The following is a 21,639-nucleotide window of genomic DNA, read 5'->3' as shown; positions in this document are numbered from 1 at the left end:
TTCAAACTAATGAGTATGTGTGATCTGAAGCTTCTGGACTCAAGTTTTTTAGTTTCATATTATTTTCCTAAAGATTTTAGTATCATAAATATTTTACTGCAGATTTATTTTTATATTTATTAACTTGTTAGATATGATCTAAAATTTTAAATAGCTGTCTTGTGTTTTTAGATGTAATGATATTTTGTAATTTCTAATTTAAATTATTGATGGTATATTTTTGGTTAACGTTAAGGAATAACAATTTTTAATTAGGTATACAAATTCCAAATTGGACTGTGGGCTGAAAAGTTGTCACCCTTTTTGGGAAGAACGACCTTGTTGTCTTTTTCTGAAAATTTCAGCAGATATAGCTGCAGTCATTTGATTAGTTTATATAAGTTTCACAGACCACTACAATTTACAGGATATATTAATTATAATAATATATTATTAATATATTAATTTCAGGATATATTAATGTCATGTAATTGAAATAAATATGGATACTCAGTGTGTGAAAATATAGTAGTAAATAAGTTATTGATGTATCATGGTTAGAGCCACGATTATATAGTAATGCGCGATAAAACGAAATAACCCCGAAAACCGCTTGAAAACACGAAATAAAACGAAATTGTGCGAAATCCGCAATATGTCACGAAAGTTCGTCTATCCTGATTATTTACGGTTTTTTTTTCCATTCTGTAAGGACAATTCACATCTTCAGCACAATCAAATATTTCTTACAGTAACTAGCAGCCATATATGTTATATGCGACGGTGATTCATTATAGATTTTAAAATGAAGTCTCGGAATTAACGTAATATTTTCTTTAAACTGTAATCTTGTGTACCATAATAATTTAAGATGTTGATAACTATGATACAATGGCCGCCGTTCACTTTCTGTAAATACAAAAATAACAAACGTCCAAAATATGTTTTTCTACGATTACGTTTTTAATCATTAAAATATTACACACTAAAGCGCATTGCTTTTACTGTTTATTTAAAATAAAGTACGTAGGCTACGAAAATAAAATTAACCCTGCTTAACGTAACGATTGTAAATAATAAATAGTACATGTTTATGTCGGTATTAATTTTCACGTACGTATGTTGGTATTCTGTATGCGTTTGTATTCACATCTATTCTCCATTGTTTTGATCTTTCCAGCACGGCAAGTTTTTGCGTATTGAGAGGTTAAATTCTTCCTATGTGATTTAAATTTTTTTGATAATGCCTAAAACGAAGGTTTCTGCCAGTGAACGATCGAAAGAATTTTCCAGCGAAGGATTTTATATCAGTGATAAAATTTTAATGTGCAAATTCTGTAACTGCAGGCTAGACTATGAGAGACGCGATACGCTTGTGAAACATGTCGCGAGTGAGAAACATAAGCGTTTGAGGCAAAACTCATCTGTTAAACGAAATCCTTGTCTAAGACTCTTTAATGCCATTAATTTGCTGTTCAACCCAAGAAATGTGAGTAGGGTTAGCATAGAAGATGCAAACCTACAGAAGTCTCTGCATAACTTGCCTTCTGTTTCCCATCTTCCCATTGATACATTCATACATGGCTATGTTGCTTTCAAAAAAATAATTTAGGATGAACTTTCATTGCCAGAAACAAGCCAAATTGATGTTGCAAAGGTACTTTGCTCCCTTAAAGGGGACTACAGTGAATTTGCTCAAGCCAGTTTAAGGGCAATCTGGTTCCCAACATCAAATGTTGATGCAGAACGTTCATTTTCCAGGTACTCACTGGTAGTTAGTGACAGAAGACGTCTCACTCCAGAAAATGCGGAAAATTTAACTATGATAGCATTTCAATAAAACAGTCTTATAGTAACTTTGGAAGTGCTTAATTGTGTAATTTTGTAGTGTATGTGATTGTAATTAAGTCGTGAAATTTTTAGTAGTTATTTAAAAGTTTGAATTTATGAATTTGCAAATGAATTTAACTATCTATGAATTTGCAAATGAACTTAATTGTAATTAGATCATGAGGTTTTAGTGTTTATTAATATTTGTTTTAATAAATTTGCATGTCGTACAGAAAAGCAAGAAAATTTTGCCGTGGGTATTTTGAGCAAAAAAATAAAACCATATAACACCGATATCTTTATTTCTTTACACCGAAATTTGTCTTAAAATAACACCACAAAATCTTGACTCTAATCATGGTTCCAAGACTGTATAGGAGCGACAACCATATAGTTTCCGTTTTCGTTTAAAAGTAAAACATATTGAAATTGAACATTGGATTTGATTGCTTAATCCATTAAAAAATTGAAGCTGTAGTTGTTCTTTTAATTATATGTTACTTAAATTAAACAGTACATTTCTAGTGGTGGAAACTTATAAAGATGGCTGCCTGCCTAGGCCACCAAATGATGTGCATAGCTCCTGGTGTTGTCATGCCATGTCCAAATCACACAAGTTTGTGGTTACGAATAGCATTTTAAAGCCATCGCATTTGTCTATGATCGTTTCCTTAAATTGTTGTGTTTTTAACATTTAATTTTTGAGGTAGTAAAAAAAAGGTAAGGCCATTGTTTTCAGGGGTGTTTTTTTTAAAATATAAAAAAAATTGTGGTTTTGCATTGTTAGCTGAACAGATACATGCAGTGAGCATTTGTTTTTGATATTACATTTAAAACATTAGGGTCACAATTGGACGTAGTTATGCAAAAAGGAACCAACCCACAATTTTACTGTATTTTATTTGAAAATAAATTAAAAAAGTACAAGGTTGATCGTACCGTCGTCGTCGCTATTATTATATCTGTTTTTATACTAGACCATTAAAATCATACCCACATTATATTATCTGTAGGAGAATTACAATTTATAATTAACTTTATCTTCAGAATACTCAGAATTAGGTTTCATGTGGGTTGGTTCCTTTTATATGCATATCTACCTACGTCCAATTAAAGAGTCCCTTTGGAGGCACGTTATCGGTGGAAAGATTGTGCAGAAGCTTGTGATGCTAGCGTGTCCTGCCAGGTGAAGCTTGACGTGATGGGTTCTGAAGCAAGTGTGTGGAGCAGCAGTAGCGACGGTGCCCGGTGCCCGCGGCAGGTCCTGCGGGAGGAGTTCCGCACACAGCAGCCCCAGCTGCAGCACTACACGGAGCTGGGGGAGGCGGTGCTGTCCGGGGTGGACGAGGGCTCCCCCGACGGGCAGCGCGTGGCGGCCCGGCTGTCGGGAGTGCTCCAGCGCTGGGCGGACCTGCTGGGCAGGCTAGAGGAGCGAGCCCTCAGCCTGGGCGCGGCCGCCGACACCAGCCGGGAGTTCGACGCCGGCCTCAACCGCCTGCGCGACGCCCTGCAGGCCATATCCGACCAGCTGGACGACCTGCCCCTCGACAAGGACCCCGAGGAGCAGCTCAGGAAGGTTGAGGTGGGTCTCGCTCAAGTCCACACCCGTTTATCTAACCACTTAACATTATAACATTCACGCTCCACATAAACTTCTTTTTAATAGTTGTCTGTTTGAAATTGGTGGCTGCTAGAAATTTTTATATTATTGTTAATGTACTGTTTATTAACAATTTTTCGTGATCGTGACATTTTACTGTCATCAATGGGGTAATATATCCTCCTTGCAGCATGCCTACAGGTCACTAGTCACTAGTCACTAGGAGAGTAGCAAAAAGATAGTGAAAGCTGATTTTAACACCAGAACCCCGGGTTTGTTCGTTTTAAGCATGAATCAGCTATGGCTGTGCAATCCACTAGTATAATGTGTTACAAGCTAGAGATATGTCTGGACCCTGAAGAATCCCACGAGATGTGTACGTGCAGCAGTGAACGGCTTGCTGAGACCTTGTCCTTTGCTGTTCAGAACCTGGAGCGCCAACTAGAAGGGCAGCGCCCGTTGCTGGCGGACGCAGAGGCGGCGGGCGCACAGTTGTGCGAAGTGCTCAGCGACCCGGCATCACGCTCGGAGATACAGGGCAAGCTGGCGGCCGTCGGGAGGCAGTACAATCATCTCCAGAAGAAACTAGATCACAGGAAGGCTGAAATAGAAAACTCTCTCAGGTTAGTGAAGAAAATTTGAAAGTTAATGTAAACACATTCCTGTTCCTTAATCTTTTGATACTCACGAGGCAAAATAAACCTTATCTTTCATTTGACTTACACAAAACACTAAACTTTTTATGTGATCACGTTTCTAAGGATTAATCCAAAATAAGTCTTATCAAGTGAATGGTCTTTAATCCACAGGACCATGGCTGTGCTGGATTAGCAATTTTGCCTGATTATGTAACGTCAAATGTGAAAATCTGAAATGTGGAAAACTAAAACATTGTACTGAAATGAAAATGGGCAGGAATGATAAACTCACAAACTCAAAACACCAGTAGTGCAGTATTGCGACTTGGTGGCCAAGGTCAACAGCCGGAAGCCACTAATAATATCTGAATGCAAGCGGCTTGATTGGTGACAAGTTACAGAATGTGCCGAACTATAAGATGACAGATTAAAGATCTGTTACTGTATTTTATCATGTTTTGTTAGTCGATTACCATAAAATAATTATCTTTTTGATATTTATTGTTATTTGTAATGGTTATTAAAACATTTTATATCTGTTAGTGTCATTAATTTTTTTGTTTAGAGATGGAAGGCAATTCGAAGCTTCATGTTCTAAAACCCTCGGCTGGTTGGCTGATGAAATTGATGGCATGTCGGAACGTCTGCTTGTATCTGCTGATAGAGATATACTTCAACAGCAACTGGATCACCATGAGGTAAGGTTTATTTTTTTGCTAGACCCCATAAAACAATTATGAAAATCATAATGCTTTTAGTTTCCTTTGTTTAAAACATAGTTTCATCTTTGCAATGTTGTTTGGTGAATAAAAGTAAAATGAAAAGAAAATAGAACTGCACCATCATTTACCAGTATAGTTTATGATGTGTGCCAATATATTTTAAGAATTTTTATCCTACAAATGAGTTCATGTTAACATACATTTTTTACAGTAATGTTAAATTTATTTATAAATAGAGATATAGTTATGTCAAAATATAGACATATCATTGATTCCAATGGTGACTTCGATAATTACCTCGATTCACAGCTGATTATGGATTATTGGTTTACTAAATTTGTAATCTAAACATTAGTTATACAATATTTAATGTGCCTTAGTGACAGCTGAGGAAGTCAAGTTATTTTTTAATATAGATTTGAATATGATAAATTAATTAAATATAAGTTAAAAAGTTTTTAGACCAATTCTTTATTTCAACATTGTTATTCCCCTTCTACATATTAACAGAATAAAAAACTTAATGTAGGATTAGCCGGCATGAAAATATTTACAGTATTTCAACATTTTATTTGAAATTGTAGCAGTTATTAGAGGAAATATTCAAATTACCAGTACATAAGACAGTTTTAAAGAAAATCAGTCGTGGTAATTATGAAATATGATATTCGCTAAGTTGGAAAATATATATTGGAATTTCCATGTATGAGGTGTATCAGGGTGATCACTCTCCTGGCAGTATCAAATTTAGGTTTTAAGGAATCTACTTTGACTATAAAGAAACTATTCTAAGTGATTGCAATTGCTACCACTTCTGATCCTGGACGTTGGTTGATGGTTGTCTGCACGAAATGTAGTGCAGGTTGTTTTTAAGAAGTGCCACTAAGTATTAAGTGCAAACACTAACCAAGCGCAATGCACCACTAAATTAGTAATTGTCTTAAAAAGTTCACAAATAGTTTTTTAAACTATTTATTTTTTTATAAAAATGGTAATTACTATAGCTATTGGAAAGTTGTAAATAATAATAAGACAATGAACTGGGTGTGTGGCTGTTGTCGGCCTACAGGCTTGGGGCAGCTCTGGCTAGGTCCCGTTGTGCCTGGGAACTGATGTTGGTGCCCTTTGATTGTGGTGCAGGCACACGACAAATGGTATAGGTTAAAATTAATAAATGTATGAAAAAATTTGCAGAAACTCTATATTATTTTCAAACTTCTGTAATATTATGTGAGACTAACATGAGACTTTAATCCTGTACAGTCAGTCAGTATGAAAGAGTTTTTATATTGCTGGCACTTAGTTTTCTTTTTCACTTACAATGATCTTACTTATTATTTAGTAAGGGGAGTAGATGACAGCAGAGAGGTAAGTTGTGAGAAAACGCCTTGATCCCAGTCATTTAGATGGAAACTGACAGATGTTAATGACGGTATGAAGATATCAGTAATTGTTTTATAATTTTTTTTTCAGCCTGTGTACAAAGAGGTGATGAACAAGGAGCACGAAGTGATAATGCTCTTGAACAAGGGGCGTGACATGTTGTCTCGTTCGACCAACCAGCGCACAGATACTCGCAACTTGCAGCGTGACCTTGACAAAATTCAGCAGCATTGGGACAAGTTACGGAAAGATACTTTGGACCGTCACACTCGTCTGCAGACTTGCATGGTGATGAATGATATCTATATTTTTGTTTTAGTTAAATATGGGTCTTGTTAGTCTAAAAGTTTATATAGTGTGTTTTATAGCAATAAAGTACTTTTTATTTTGCAAGAAATCAGAGCATTCTTTTAACATATTTCTGGGTACTAAATAGTATTATTAACAGTATTAATGACAATAAGTAATTTAATAAATATTTTTAATCAATGTGCTTGCCTGTCAGTAATTTAGAGCTTTAGAACTATAGTTCTTGCTATGTTAAAAAATGTAAATGATAAATTTTTAACCTCTAATACATCTAATAGCTTTCAACAAAATTGCAGTTCTTGAATACATGCAGCTATCATAAGTAGGTACTTGCACTGTGGCTTCACGAATGTCAGAAAATGGTTGTCATTATTATTTGCTAAACTTATAGTATCTTGTTTACTTAGCAAGATTGGGGAAACAGGTTCTATAGGGTAGCGGTAGTCCAATTGATTAAAATCAGTTTTATGTATTTAATATTTGCACTAGTAGGTTATAATGATTTAATTGTCTGTACACCAATCAGTCGCTCTTTGATTAAGTCCTTAATTTACTCTACTCACTGGAATTTGGATTGACAGTGGCTCTCTCTATTGCTCGTATCTTACACCCGCGTGCTTCGGTCCCCGTTGCACCAATTTTCTCACACAAAGTCCGTTGCTCGCTGTCTGCTATCGCTCACTAAGGGGTCACTCACTCTCTTCACTTCACTGCCCTCGTAGGTCAATCTCTCCGTTTGTATACCTGCCAAGTACTGTCCTTGAGAGGTCTCGTAGCCTGCCGAATTGTCAATCAGAATCTCCGAAACACTCTAAGCTCAGTCAAAAATGACATCCTAGTTACGCCACTTCACGCATGTGGGGCCCTGGGAAATTGCTGAATCCTCAAGATCAGCAGATAATACTTAATTCCTTTTACGTTCTTTTAGTAGTACACATGAACAAAAAGTAAGATATTTCAAGTTATTTCAACTTATTGACTAGGAACAACATTTTGAGTTATTTCAAATTTTATTACATTGGAGGATAAATAATTGGGTGAGGAAATAGGACACATCATTGCAGAACATTGTCTGTCCAAGAAAATTGGGGCTCGAATCATCACAAATCATCACATTGTATCAGTGTGGTTTTCAAAGATAAGCTCCTATTAACATGATGTTACACATAACTGTTGAATTTATCTATGTAAAATAACTTATATTTTGGAATTATGTTGTCTTCTTTTTCTGAACACTTGTAAACAAAATTTTAAGTGTTTAGAGAAAAGAATATTCGTCTGCTGTAGGTATCTTCTGTGAATAATATATCCGTGGTGATTTTTTAGGAGCACTGTCGGAAGTACTATCGGGCTCAGGACTCGTTTCTGCCATGGCTGACTCAGGCAGAGAACAAACTGGAAACATTGCAGCCTGCTAGCTTCAAGCGAAAGGATATAGAACGTCAGTTGAGGGAACTGTCAACATTCCGCAATGAAGTGTGGAAGCGGTCGGGTGAATACGAGAACAACCGTATGCTGGGAGATACGTTTGTCGGTGCATGTGATATCGACAAGGAAGTTGTGAAGGGAGAGTTGTTGCACATGAAGCAACGCTGGGACAAACTCAACAACGGTAAGCATTTTCTGTGTGATTTGATTTTGGTTAGTTACTACAATAGACTGTTAATAAAATGCAAAATAAACACTTCTTTTAAATATAATCTTACTGAAATTGACTTTGAGTTAATTTTAGCTCCAAGTACTGTTAATGGCAGACGTCTGTGCATACGAGTCCCCTCCTACATCACGACTAGGCGGCATACGTGCAGATCCAAAGACATTTAGTATTTGTTCTTAGTAACTACAGTAAACATCAGAGAACGGTATGGAACACGGTGAAATTTATTAGCAACAACGTTTAACAATGTTTTTGTTTTGTGTGTAGTCAGTTATATAATATGTAATAGTACGTACAGAGTCCGGATACAATCAAATGATATTGAAAAATTATTGTTATGAATAAGACACACAATGCATTACGCCAAATGCAACAAAAAAAAAAACATAGTTGAACTTAAATAATATGCAGTAATGCTAAACATATCTTAAAAAGGGAAAAGGACAACTTAATTTTTTTTTTCTATATGGTGCAGGAAAAAATAAAAATGAAATTCATGCAAACTAAAATACTTTCCAAATTTGTCTGTTAGCAACCTTGCTCAAAATGACTGCATATTATTAGTGTGCATACTTGGTTGGTCCAAAAAATAACAATTTGGAAATTGTATTATCCATAAACATTCAATTATCAATATGGTAGTAGAACCCTGTTATAATGTTTTTCAAGGGAGCACAAGAAAAAAACATAAGCAGGAAAACGTTATAAGCAGGAAATTTCAATTTAGCACTTAACAATGTTCAATATTTGTACCAATGGACTCACCAAGCTATGTAAACAACTTTAATGTTAAAGCCAAAGATAGTATACTTGATACATGAATTTTCTGAAACAAGCCAACAATTTTTCAACTTCCTCTTGTTCCCTGGTTAAATTTTTTTTGTCTTTAAAGATACACTGCCACATTTTTTGTAAAATTGTCTCACAATTCATGATGACAACATTAAAAGTGAGAACAGAATGTTAGAAAGCAAACATTATAAGCAGGAAATTACACTATTTATGAATGTTATATGCAGGAAATAAATACATTGTCCTTATGGGGGAAATATTGGGACTTTAAAAATATGACATTATAAGCAGGAAAACATTATATGCAGGAACATTATAACAGGGTTATACTGTATTGAGGAAAATAATGAATTTGTATTAGTTACTATTTATGGGTCCCTATGATTTATCACATGATTTAGTGTTTATTAAAACACTGATATTTTGGTTATAAAAAACTTTACTAATATAAATGAGTACGGAAATACTGTGGAAAAGTTATTTTACATTATTTAAAGTGGTATTATTTAGATTTCTGAAATGTCAACTTTACATAATATAAAATTTGGTTTTGTATACTAAGAATTAACAACCTTATTGGCCATTAGCAACACGTTCTTAGCCTTAGCAGCCTTCTTAATAATGCAATTGAGATATGCTTTGATTTGCTTTAAAAGAATGACATCATTCATAACAGCTTGCCTAGCCTTTGGTGCCTCATTCCAATCCCACCCATAGATGAGGGCTAGGAACAAGCTTAATTCAGTGATTCCCTTTTCTTCTCCATATGTAAGCCTAAACTGTTTCTGAATAAATAGATTTTAAGAGAATAAATAGCTTTTGCCATCCAACGTGTGCTGTGCAAACCACTTGGGGTTCGGGACTTTACTTTTTATCCTGGGCTTGTACCTCCAAGAAAGATATTATACAACTGTAAAAGCTCTTAAGTTGTCATCTAGAGGCTGCTTTGACTAATGTGGGTCATCTAAAATGGCGGTATATTAGCCCACTATTTCTTCCCTAAGCTTTTTTGTTTCGTATTTGGAGTCAAACAGATATTTCTGTCTTGAGGTGACACAACCTTGTCAATCTGAGGCTATTGTTTTTTGAAATGCTTAAATGTAGCTCCAAAAACTGTTCTGAAAACAGACGAGAGCACAATTTCAAGTACACAGTGCCTACATGTGCTTACATGTAATCTACAAAAGTCTAATGTTTAAACTCTCTTGAAGAATAGCACTTGCCCACTCTTCAAACCTGTATTGATAGCTGTTGTGTGAAATACCAGAGTAAGCACATTTGTTTTCAGGTTCCAATCATCCAAAGCATTTAGGCAAGCAGTAGCTTCTTCCAGCCAAGTTCCACGAAGAATCTTTGGAACTCCTAGTAATTTCTTGACCCCATCTACAGTGACAAGTATCGCTTCTCTGTCAACCTTTTCAGTTCTCTACTTTCAATACATAGGGACCCCTAAACTTTCTCCAACTGATCCAAATTTTGGTTTGGTAATTCACTTTGCATAGTGGAACAAGGGCAGCAATATGTAGATAAATATTTTTAACTTTTATTTTTCTCATGTCATTATGGACCACCCTAGTGCATTATGGCTAAATTAGTTCAACAAATTTGGTAGGGAGTGACTGCAGTAATGATATCCATTAATGCATTTTAATTTTAATTTTTAACCAATTTATACTGACATCATCCTTATTTGATCAATACAACATTTTTTGCTTGTTTTGAACATTTTATTCACTATACCATGCTATTCTTTGGGTTTTTTTGGGGCCTGTTTGGCCCTTCTATGCTGACTTCATGAATACTGCACATGCCTCTTGCACTAATGCCGGTACATTTGGCAGCTCTTGCTGATGTCCTTTGAAGCTGCTCAAGAAGACAACCTCTTTTAGCATCTTAATCACAACACTAAACACTAACTTTATAATTACACTTTTACTGCTGTGGATAACTTTCCAATACCTCTGAGACTGTCCTTTACACTCCCATAGCCGTCCACGCAACTGAATTTGCAGTTATTGTTTGTAGAACAGCTAATAACATAGTCTGACCTGCGTGCGCATCTGTTCCCCCCTCTCATTGCTTACCGCGCATCCCCCCCCACCCCCCTAACACACTGGCATGCACAGACATCTGCCAATACCAGTAAAAAAATTTTTAAATGCTGTGCATAGTACTGCAAACTATAAATAAATTGTAGCAACATTTTGGAATGACTAAAGATATGAAGACAAATATTGAAACCAAATATATATAATATATAATAATAGTATATATATGAAAAGTTTGTTACAGAAATAGACCTGCTTAAAAATAAATTCTTTTTTATAACATAATTAAGTCTATAGTAAGACTTCTTTCACAATGTTCAAGTGGCTTTTTTTTTGTTCTTAAAATCAAAATGGTTTTCGTTGTTAGTGTGGCAAGTGTTCAAGCAATATTTGTATCAAAAACTCATATTCCGGGTGTATTTGGTAGATGTTTTGGAGAGAACTCAGTCTCTGGAAGACACAGCTCGCCGTCTTGCCGACTTCTCGGAGAACTTAAGAGACCTGCAGCACGCACTTCAACGTTGTGAGGACAAACTATCCTCCCATGATGCACTTGGTGGAGCAGCGAAGGATCCCAAGTTGCTTGATCGAATCAAGGTTTGCACAACTGACTATAAATTCTCTTCTGTAGTGTGAAACATCAGCAAATATAGGTAATTATTTTCTAAATACCTGCTTTTTTTTTTGTTTGTTGATTGCAGCAGACAGCAGATACTATTTGCTGCCAGATCACGTCAATCAACTTGTATTTTAAAGGCAAATTTATTAATTATTAAATGACTACTGGTTAGTTACGAGTAAACAAAATAGTTTTTACCTAACATATACGTGATGTACAGTATTTCAGTGAGATTGCTTTTACTTTAGATTATTTATTTTGAATTTAGTAAGAATATTTTGGTAATAAAGCAACAAATTAAAAAGTGTATGTTTCTACTACTAATTTATAAAGTGTGGACAGGAATATCATAATTGTTGGTTGTAGTATAATATTTTGTTTGTAGTGTCGGATACCGTTGGTGGTATGGGTATCAGAAAACAGGTCTATCAGATCAGCCAGTATGAAAGCTAAAATGTGAATGACTGCTGTGTGGATTGCTGGGACGCGGGAACACCGACTGTGACCCCCGCAGAACCTGAGGGAGGAGACGGCGGCGCTGAAGAAGCCCCTGCAGTCGGTGCGCCAGCTGGCGAGTGACCTGGTGAACGAGGCAGGCGAGCACGGCGTGGACGCCGGCCACCTGCAGGACGAGGTCGAGACGCTGGCCGATCGCCTGGACGACCTGCAGGCCAAGCTGGACGATCGCTGCAGCGAGCTGCAGTCCGCGGCCACCGCCGCCACGCAGTTCAACGTACGTGCTGCCCTCGCTCGTTCCGAGCTTTGTTTCTTCAGTCTCTTTTCTTAGCGTGAATGGTTGAATTCTGGACTTACATTTAAGAGAAACCAAGTATATCAATCTAGAGTCTTGGCAAATTCTGGAATGGTTCTTAGCTATAGGCCATGACCGATTCCTTCAACAATTTCTTTGTGCACCTCATTTAGACCTAAAAAAAAAATATTTTTCATTATGTGTGTCAACCACACAAAAAATTATGTTTCTTGGGGGATATTTACTTGTATATTACTTTAATTTTTACTTTAATTTTTCTTGTAATTTACTTGTATCCAATAGATCTCATGGAATTAAGGTATCGCCACAGAACTTGTTTGGTTTATTATACATACACAGTTTATAATTTTTTTTGTGATTTTCTTTCAGTTTGAAATTCTGAAATGAGTGTATGCCAAATTGCCAAGCTAATTTTAAGATAATTTTTTCAAAGCTGTAGACAAGGATTGTTTTCACAGTTTTATTTGGAAGAGTTCCAAGTATCTGTTATTCTCGAAATATGATAATGCAAAATCCTACCTCATATTGTGTTAAGTTAGATAAAGAGTTTTCATGGGTTACAAGCTTTGAACATCACACTGAACAAGACGTGCACATTTTGTTTTAATCATCCAGATTATGGCTGGACTTTTTTTTTTTTTCCACACACTTTTGTTTAATCTTCCCTGGGTCAGTCTACACTCTTCTGCTTCCATTAAAAATGTATTCCATAATTTTCTTCTTGTTTGCTTCTATGGCCAAAACTAGTACTACATGTACTATTCTTCTTTGCATCCTCTTTGTATGCCCAATCCAGCTGAGTCTAGAGGTATCTATTTTGTTCTTCAGAAGTTGTTCATTTCCTGTTTCTCTCATCTTCACATCCCAACGGATCAACAAGAATGGACAGAAAGAGAAATAAAAGGATTCCTAATTTTTTGTTAACTTGAATACAGGCAGTTTGTCACATTAATTAAAATTGAACAGTAATATTTTCGAAGGGTGATTATTAAAATTCTTAAATTCTGTCGGGATTTGTGATATTCCTTATTATTTTTGTGCAGGATCAAATCAAATCGCTGACACACGACTTATCAGATCTGGAGAATGAACTGGACGTGATGAAGCCTCCAGGACGTGATCTAAAGACTGTCAGAGGGCAACTGGATGAAACATCAAAACTTATCAAGAAGGTAAGGACACAGGTCACTGGTAGCTCTGTGCTTAGTTTAAAATATCGAGCTACAAACAGATTTATAAGTACAGTATTTTTATTCTGAAAATACAATTTGGTACAGTTTTGATATTTGTATCAAATACTAAGACGAATCCAAGACAAATTTTCTGTGAATTTTGGATAATTCTAAAACTTTGAAGAATCCATTGTTTTTTGAGAGCCTTGTTCAATAAGAGCTTGGTTAAACGGAATCATAACTTAAAACCCATGTTATCGGTAAACCAATCTATGGTTGATAAAAAAAACCTCAAATGATATTTAAAAATCCCATTCGGCACAGCCTACAGGCATAGGTAGATTTTGAAGTACCTATTTTTATTCTAGAACTATTTTGGAATCTTCTATAAACTCCCTGGTACATCTTAAGAACTTAATGTAGCCTACATAACATCCTATATATTTGCCACTATTCAAAAAAAGATTGATTTAACATTTTTTTGTATTCCATGCAGCTAAAATATTTTGAATGTTTTTAACTTAATGAATCCACCATGGCATTTGTTCACAAGTTTCATATTATGCCTACTAAGGTAGTTATGCAATTATTTTTGGTTTACAAACACTATTTTTCATCCCTTGCACTAATACGTGGTCACATACATACAGTAAAACCTTTTTGTTGCGACCCCATTTATTGCAACCACCTCTCTATTACAACCCGATTTCGAGGAACCGTGAAAAAATTGCAGAAAATCCGAAGAAAATCGGACAGAAAATAAGTTTCTTGTGGTGAGAAGCGTGTTACTGCGTTTCTCTTGCAGAGTGCTTCCTGTCGACCACTGTCAGCGCTTAACAACCCCCATTCCACGTCCCTTTGCCGACAGGGTGCAGATAAAGGTTTTTGTGGCAAGGTGTTTACGTTTAGCTTTTTGCGAGTGTCTGGTGTGGTACACAGTTAAGGCAAAGCTACCTGCTGGATTTCTCTTGATTTTGATTACTATCGGTTGACAATACACAGCGACCGACTGGATGCACGCCCGCCTCGACTTATTTTAACTGCCACAGCTATGTTTATTTTGACAGCTCAAGCAATTATCTTTTCCCGTGGGTTGATAGAAAAAGGTCGCTTCACCCAGCATAAAAAAAAAGGCTACGCCACTTTTTCCCCGCGCCGGAAACACACTGGCTGCCGTCTGTCTACCCCGCATTTATCTTTCTTCTAACATTCCATGTCTCGCCTCTCGCGCGAGCAATAACTAGGGCCACGATTATATGGTGAATCGCGAAATCGCGAAATTTTCCGCGAATTTATATGGAAAATGCGAACAAAGCGATTTTTAAGAAAAACTGCTAAATAACACCGAAATTACACAATACAAGTCTCTTATATTTTAATGTGAAAAGCTTGATAGTCAAGACTTGCCCGGGTCCTGGTTGATAAGCTGGAAAAATTTCCTGCCTTGCATTTCTACATGCTTCCTCTAATCAGCTTTAGGGCGCCGTCTGGTCAGCGTGTGTGTGTGAGAAGCGGGATGATAAGAGCGACGCTCAATGGTAGTTCTAGCGCGGTAAAACCTCTAAGTGCAAGGCTCTGAACTGGCGCGCAGTCATCTCGTTCCCATCAGATAACTGTGAAATTTGAGCGGTGACGGTAAAATTATATGGCGGAAAAATAAAGATAAAGGTGTAATGCATTTCCCTATGATACTTTCAAGAAATTTGTAACGGGTTTTTTACACCTAAAACTTCGAAAACATGCCTTTTAGCCATTTTATCTCAATAGAACCAGTTGGGCATTAACAAATTCTTAAATGCTTTTCGTAAACAGACTCCAGTCGGATATATAGTGTAGTTTGGAAATCGCGTAGGTTTTTCGTGGCTGTGCGTGGCACACGACTGTAGTTGCCATGCGTCACGCGCCGAGAATGTTGTCCGGCAGGAAGGGCGAGTATAGTTCATTTGCGGCAAAAATGAATACTTTTACGGCCCTGCTAAATTTTTCCATTGAAGAAATTTTGAAGTTTCAGTGAAATTCCAGCAGAAATAATGTTGTGTAACTAACAAACAAATTGTATCAAAACAATTAATGGTAAATGGATGTCGCGGGGGCCCTTAAAAAATTTTCATTTTACCAGAAATGGACTATACAAACCTGGCTTTCGTCGCACGCAGTTTGGAGAAGGGGAGGAAGGATGTTGACAGTTTCACATGCCAAAGGACGTTGAGGGAGGAGGGGGAGAGAGACACGATGGTTTGTATGCCTGGGAGGGATGAACCTTATAGTCTGGACAAGGGAAGGAGAGGTATGCCGTATGACGTCATGCATCCGCCAGCCTGTCTAGACGAGATTCCCGCGCTCCCACTTACGTTGCACAAGCTACTGCTGCCGTATTTTTAAAGGAAATGTCCCATTATATTTTTGTTATTTTTACATGAACATTATTGGAAGTATTAAAGCCAACACAAAAATATGCTGTGTGTTAAAATTAGCAGATTTTAATGATCTTTCATTTCGTTTTTTTTTTTTAAATTTTTTTTCTTCTGATTTTCACATTTTGGTCAAAATGTCCAATTTTTTGGACGGTTCCCGAGAATGTATTCGTTAAATCCGGGGTTCGTGACATCGGGGTTCTAGTGTATATAACTACGGCAAGCAGAAAACGTACATGTAAACTAACCAGTAAAAATAAACGCTCTATTGACATATTTTCTTTAGAGGTGGCCTGTAGGGCGACGGACTTGTAATGAAGGTTGAAGTGGGTTTAAAGCAAAGCCGTCTAGCATTGTGAGTGACAGCATCCTGCCATTGTACGGCTGGTTTCTTAGCGAGTAGCGGTTTGCGAAAAAAAGGGGGGGGGGGGGGGATGTTGAAATCAACTGAAAATTTCAGAAAACATCTATTACGACCCTATTCCTGGGAACCGTGAGGGGTCGTTTCAGAGAGGTTTGACTGTATTAAAATATTTTTTTTTTTTTTTTTGGCAAAGATTTACGGAAAATATAAGATGGTTACTAAATATTTTTGACAAATTTTATACTAAAAATGTTTTAGTTTTTTTTTAATTTTCAATCTTTGTTTTAACTATAATAGTTCGTTTCATCAAAATATTTTCCAGCCAAAGGTTTTACATAAAGTGTAGACATTTTACAATAAATTATAATGGATTTGAAAGTAAATGTATTAAAAAAATGTAATGACATTTTGTTTTTCTACCCTTGTTATTTCCAACTTTATTTCCACCCCTTGCAGTGATGGTTTGTATTATAAAAAATTATTTCATACAATTTTTAAATAAAAATTATGAGATTTACAAACATTTTGAATGGTTTTGATAGTGTACCTACTGTGGGAGTTCTGAATTTTTTTAAATTATACCTCCTTTTTTTTGGTCGTGGGGGTGACCACGGTCATCCTGGCCTATACCTGGGTAAAATATCTAACTTACTGTCAAAAACAAACAATAAAGTTAAATGTTGTCATGGTCCCAATCAACAGGCATTAAATGTACCAAACCCTTGAATACTGCATTAAAGACCCTTCACTATACAAGGTTTTTGTTATTTTGCATTAAGTCATTTTTCTTAGTGGAAGTTAAATATACTAAACTTGTTTAGTTGCATAAAGGGTTGTGAGTGTGTGGCGTGACTCGAGCTCGTGTTGCCAGATCGGCAAGGCGGCCGACGATGTGGCTAATGCGGTGGCCTCGGGCGAGCGTCTGGTGGACAGTGGCTTCGCCTCGGACACGGCAGCCACTCGGGAGCAGGTGGAGCTGCTGAGGCGACAGCTCGCTCGCCTCGACGAGCGTGCCAAGACCCGCGAGGACGATCTCGACTCCACACTCTCTCGCTTGGAGAACTTCTACCAGATCCACACCGCTGTCGTCCAGGACATTGCCGAGGTTCCTTACACTTTTTTTTCCCCCCAAAAATTCCGAATTTCATAACTACTGGTGAAAAATTTTGAGTCTTTTTTTTTTTTTTTTTTTTTTTTTGTGATTTGTCTAGTCTTGGCGTGTGACATTAAAAAAAAAAATTGTCCTATCATTGATGTTATGGTGAATAGCATTAAAAGTCAATGCACCACATTGCATTGAAAAGCAAAGAAAATCAATAATTAAATTAATTTCATCTGAATTATGTGATATTGTTTATTAAAATGTAATCTTCAGCTCATTAATCTGTAGTTTAAGCTGTTATGTTGCAAATTCAAACAATTTTGTAAGTACTGTGTAAACAGATTAACCAAGTTTATAGAGTATGATTTTGCTAAGTAATAAATTAGATAAGTGAAGAAAGCAAATATAGTTTTCTTTAAAATATTTAACCATAAGGTAAATCAGAGCATTCAAAATCTGATATTGTACAGATGTGACTAAATGCCTACAGAGACATGTCACAAGAAAATGTTTAGGTAAATTGGATTATGAATGGATTTTTTTTTTCCATTTTAATAATGTTTCATTAATAATTTTAATAATTTTACAAAAGGTAAAATTTAAATGAGGTGCTCAGGGCCAAGGAAACTTAAGTAACACATAAAGAACTGTCACATAAGATTTCTTCGTCACTGAGCACCTCGAATATGAAACAATTTCAGCTCCAGAAAGAACTTAAAACCACACAATTAATAAACAAAATTTTTTTTGTTCACCAATAAAGTATAATAATTTTAGGTAGTACCAATAACATGGTTTCTGATTTTGGTATACATACCACCATTGGAGTAGTGTTATATATTTATGCATGCTACAAGTAATACATCAACAATATTTATTACACTAAACATGTTAACAAATATATCTTACATTTTTTTACAACAAAATTGGTGAAATTTTAAAACCATTAAAATATTGGCTTTGGTTATGCTTTCTGATTTGTTCCACTAGGTCAGTGAGCAAGTTAGCCGGATGAAGGCAGTGAGCTCGGAAGTAGAGGGCATCAGGGTGCAGCAGGAAGACTTCCAGAAGTTTGAGCGGACCCAGGTGGAGCCCTTGGTCCACCAGGTGGACGAGTGCAACCGCCTGGGCCAGGGACTCATCCAGTCTGCTGCCGGAGGTGTGAACACCGCCAGCCTGGAGAAGGATCTGGAGAAAATGAACGACAAGTGGAACAGTCTAAAAGAAAGAGTGAGTCAACCAGCGTTAGTGTGATTGTTTATTAATATTGAACTTAATTTTCTGACTCAAATTAGAATTTTGAAACTTACTAAAACTAAATCTTTTCAATACAAAAAATTTCCTTCAAATTAATTTAAGTAGTGTTCATTAACTACAGGAGATTATTCCACAAAAAAAATAAACTTTATATAAATTCCTAGTAAAGAAAGTATTCTGCCTAGTAAGTCAATTAAGCTTACCCTTTATCTGTAGCTAAACATAGTTAATAAGTCTTAAAATTTTTCAGTTAACAATTATTTAACAGAGTTTAACTGTTTGTCAGTTGGATTTTTTTTGTGTATACATATAGCACTTGATATATATTTATTCGGGGAACTCTAGTAGCCTTGTGTTTTTATTCACTCACTTCTAAAAAAGTATGTCCTCTTTCATGTACACTACCGTGTTTTATCGCAGAATCGTCGCACGCGCGTAATCGTCACAACCATATTTTAGGCTGTCAAAATTGGGATAAAAAAACTTCTCGCGTAAACGTCTCATAATGTTTTTGGTCCCGCTAGTAGATGCCGAATGCTTTGTGTAGGTATCTTTTCTGTATAAAACTATCAGAGGTGCCAAGTACTACGAATTTTACGTAATTTATACGAATAATAGTGCTTTATTACGGAATTACGATTGCTCCTGTAAAACTACGGAATTTATTATTTTCAAAATCACAAATCTTACTTTCAGCATTTGTATTTACGTATCTGTGCTTGTTATTGTTCAAGTTGCGTGACGTCACAACTTGCCATAGATTTAACAACATTCCGTTAGTGGCAACTGCTGTCAGCTAACGAGCATTTGCCCGAAGATGTACAATAGGTTTAACGTATCTACCCGAAGTGTGGTGTGTGGCGAAAACAACAGACATTACTCTGAAGCAGCGTCGGCGCATGCGCCCGGCTTCGTTTGTTTTATCTCGAGTTGATTCTTCCGCGTAATGCTATGCTGCGCCGCTGCGGTAGCGCTGCTTTTCTGTTTGTTTTTGTTAGCCCCGCGAGTGAAGTTAAAGTAAAATGTGCGCGTAAAATTCTAAATTTTGACAATGAATTCGAAACCAAAAACTGGTCAGAAATACCGTCCAATATATTCGCAGTTATGGACATCTTTAAGTGCCTCAAGTTTATCAGAACAACACGTATTTTGTGATTTGTGTAAATGTAACTTTAGCGTACAACATGGCGGGAAGGACGATTGCCGGCGTCACGTAAATAGCAAAAAACACGTCGAATTTTCTAAATTGAAAGCTTTGAACAAGCCTGTAACTTCTTTTTTTAAGAGTGATGCCGTCGATCCTACAACAAATGCGGAAGTGCTTTTTGCTACGTTTTTAGTGGAACATAACATACCGCTTGCCGTAGCAGACCACGTGGGCCCGTTATTAAAGGCAATGTGTCCCGATTCAAAAATTATTGAAAAATACTCCTGCAAACGAACCAAGACTACAGCTGTAATCCATACACTTGCAGAAGCTTCCCAAGAGGAAATCGTGAGAAATGCGTTGAGGTCAGCTTTTAGTATCGCTACCGACGGTAGTCATCATGCTGGTGAGGAAACTCTGTACCCGATAGTTGTTACAGCCTACAGATCTGATTTAGGGAAAATAGTTCCTGAAGTTTTGGCTCTCCCAGTTTGTGTTATGTCAAATACCGGGGAAAATATTTTCAAACTCCTAAATGAAGAGCTGCATAATAAAGGCCTTTCATGGAGCAACTGTATTTGCTTTGCGACTGATAATTGTTCCACTATGACTGGCCTGCATAAAGGAACCGCTGCCTTTATTACTAAGGAAAATCCTAATATTTTCGTACAAGGATGTGCATGCCACCTAATACATATTGCTGCACAGAAAGCAGCTAAAGAGTTTCCTGTTTCTATTGAAGATTTATTGATAGATCTGTATTATTATTTGGACAAAAGTGCTCTGCGTCACCAGAAATTGAAACAGTGTCAAGTTCTTTGTGATGCAGCAACCCATAAGATATTGAAACATACCAGCACTAGATGGCTGTCACTGAAAAATTGTGTTGACAGGTTGTTAGAACAGTGGCCTACATTACAAACTTTTATCCTTGGTGACAAAACACTACCAGCAGGAAGATCTAATGTTAATGTAGCTAGGGTGTCGGCTGTTTCAGTTTCTTCTTTTGACTCAGCTGGAAACAACTGTACGCCAAAATATGTTTCCACTCCCACTCCAGTGAGTTCTAGTAAGCTTGTTGCAAGTGTTACGTCTACATCATCTAATCAATTGGGAATGTGTCCTAAATCTAAGATGAGTGAACCTACAAAACTTATTTCAAAAGAAAAAATTGTGAGCCACAAATCCTCCAGCAGTCAGTCTGCTAAATCAAGTAAACGCAAGAAACATGGTTCAACCAATGACCGACCAGTAAAAAAGATTGCAGTCAGCAAGACTAAGCCTGTTTCCTCCAATAGTAGATTTGATAGGATTAATAAAGCTCTTTCTTCACCAGTTACGAAGTTGTACTGTCTTTTTCTTCAGAGTACTGTTCCAGTGTTCACAAAGGTTAATGTTTTGCTGCAGAATGAGGACCCACTTATTCATGTTCTTCGCGGTGAACTCCTATCTTTGCTAAGTGAACTGTATGTAAGATTTATTAAGCCTGAAGCCATCAGAAATGCTGACAGTGTCTTGGCAGTAGAGTATTGCAACAGAAAATCACAAAAAGAAAATGACAGTCTTGTGATTGGCTTCGAAACTAGGTCCTACATGAAAGACAGTAGTGTAGGACTAAGTGAAGAAAATATTACTGTATTCTACAACAGTGTCAGGAAATATTTTCAGTCAGCCTGTAAATACATTGTGTACAAATTTCCACTCAACAGTGAAATCTTGATTCATGCAGCAGTTGAGATGTTAATCAGCGTGATAACATGACATATGACTCTGTGGAATTTTTCCGTAAGAAATTCAGTTTCTTGCTAAGTGAGGAGGAAACGTTCAATTTGGA

General features: G+C 36.6%; 1 protein-coding gene across 36 annotated transcripts in view; it reads left to right on the top strand.

The window, feature by feature from the left end:
• Positions 1-21,639, top strand: part of LOC134527943 (dystonin) — a 667,118-nt gene that overhangs the window by 517,873 nt on the left and 127,606 nt on the right. For all 36 annotated transcript variants that reach the window (XM_063360992.1, XM_063361024.1, XM_063361021.1 and 33 more), the window contains 10 exons: positions 3,071-3,391; positions 3,836-4,032; positions 4,613-4,745; positions 6,243-6,440; positions 7,788-8,073; positions 11,386-11,555; positions 12,092-12,310; positions 13,393-13,521; positions 17,171-17,404; positions 18,392-18,631. In XM_063360992.1, coding sequence (XP_063217062.1) covers positions 3,071-3,391; positions 3,836-4,032; positions 4,613-4,745; positions 6,243-6,440; positions 7,788-8,073; positions 11,386-11,555; positions 12,092-12,310; positions 13,393-13,521; positions 17,171-17,404; positions 18,392-18,631 — 2,127 coding nt within the window. The remainder of the gene's footprint in view (positions 1-3,070; positions 3,392-3,835; positions 4,033-4,612; positions 4,746-6,242; positions 6,441-7,787; positions 8,074-11,385; positions 11,556-12,091; positions 12,311-13,392; positions 13,522-17,170; positions 17,405-18,391; positions 18,632-21,639) is intronic.

The sequence above is a fragment of the Bacillus rossius genome, chromosome 1 (assembly GCF_032445375.1).
Source record: "Bacillus rossius redtenbacheri isolate Brsri chromosome 1, Brsri_v3, whole genome shotgun sequence".
Classification (NCBI taxonomy): domain Eukaryota; kingdom Metazoa; phylum Arthropoda; class Insecta; order Phasmatodea; family Bacillidae; genus Bacillus; species Bacillus rossius.
This window is presented reverse-complemented; position numbering and strand designations above follow the sequence as displayed.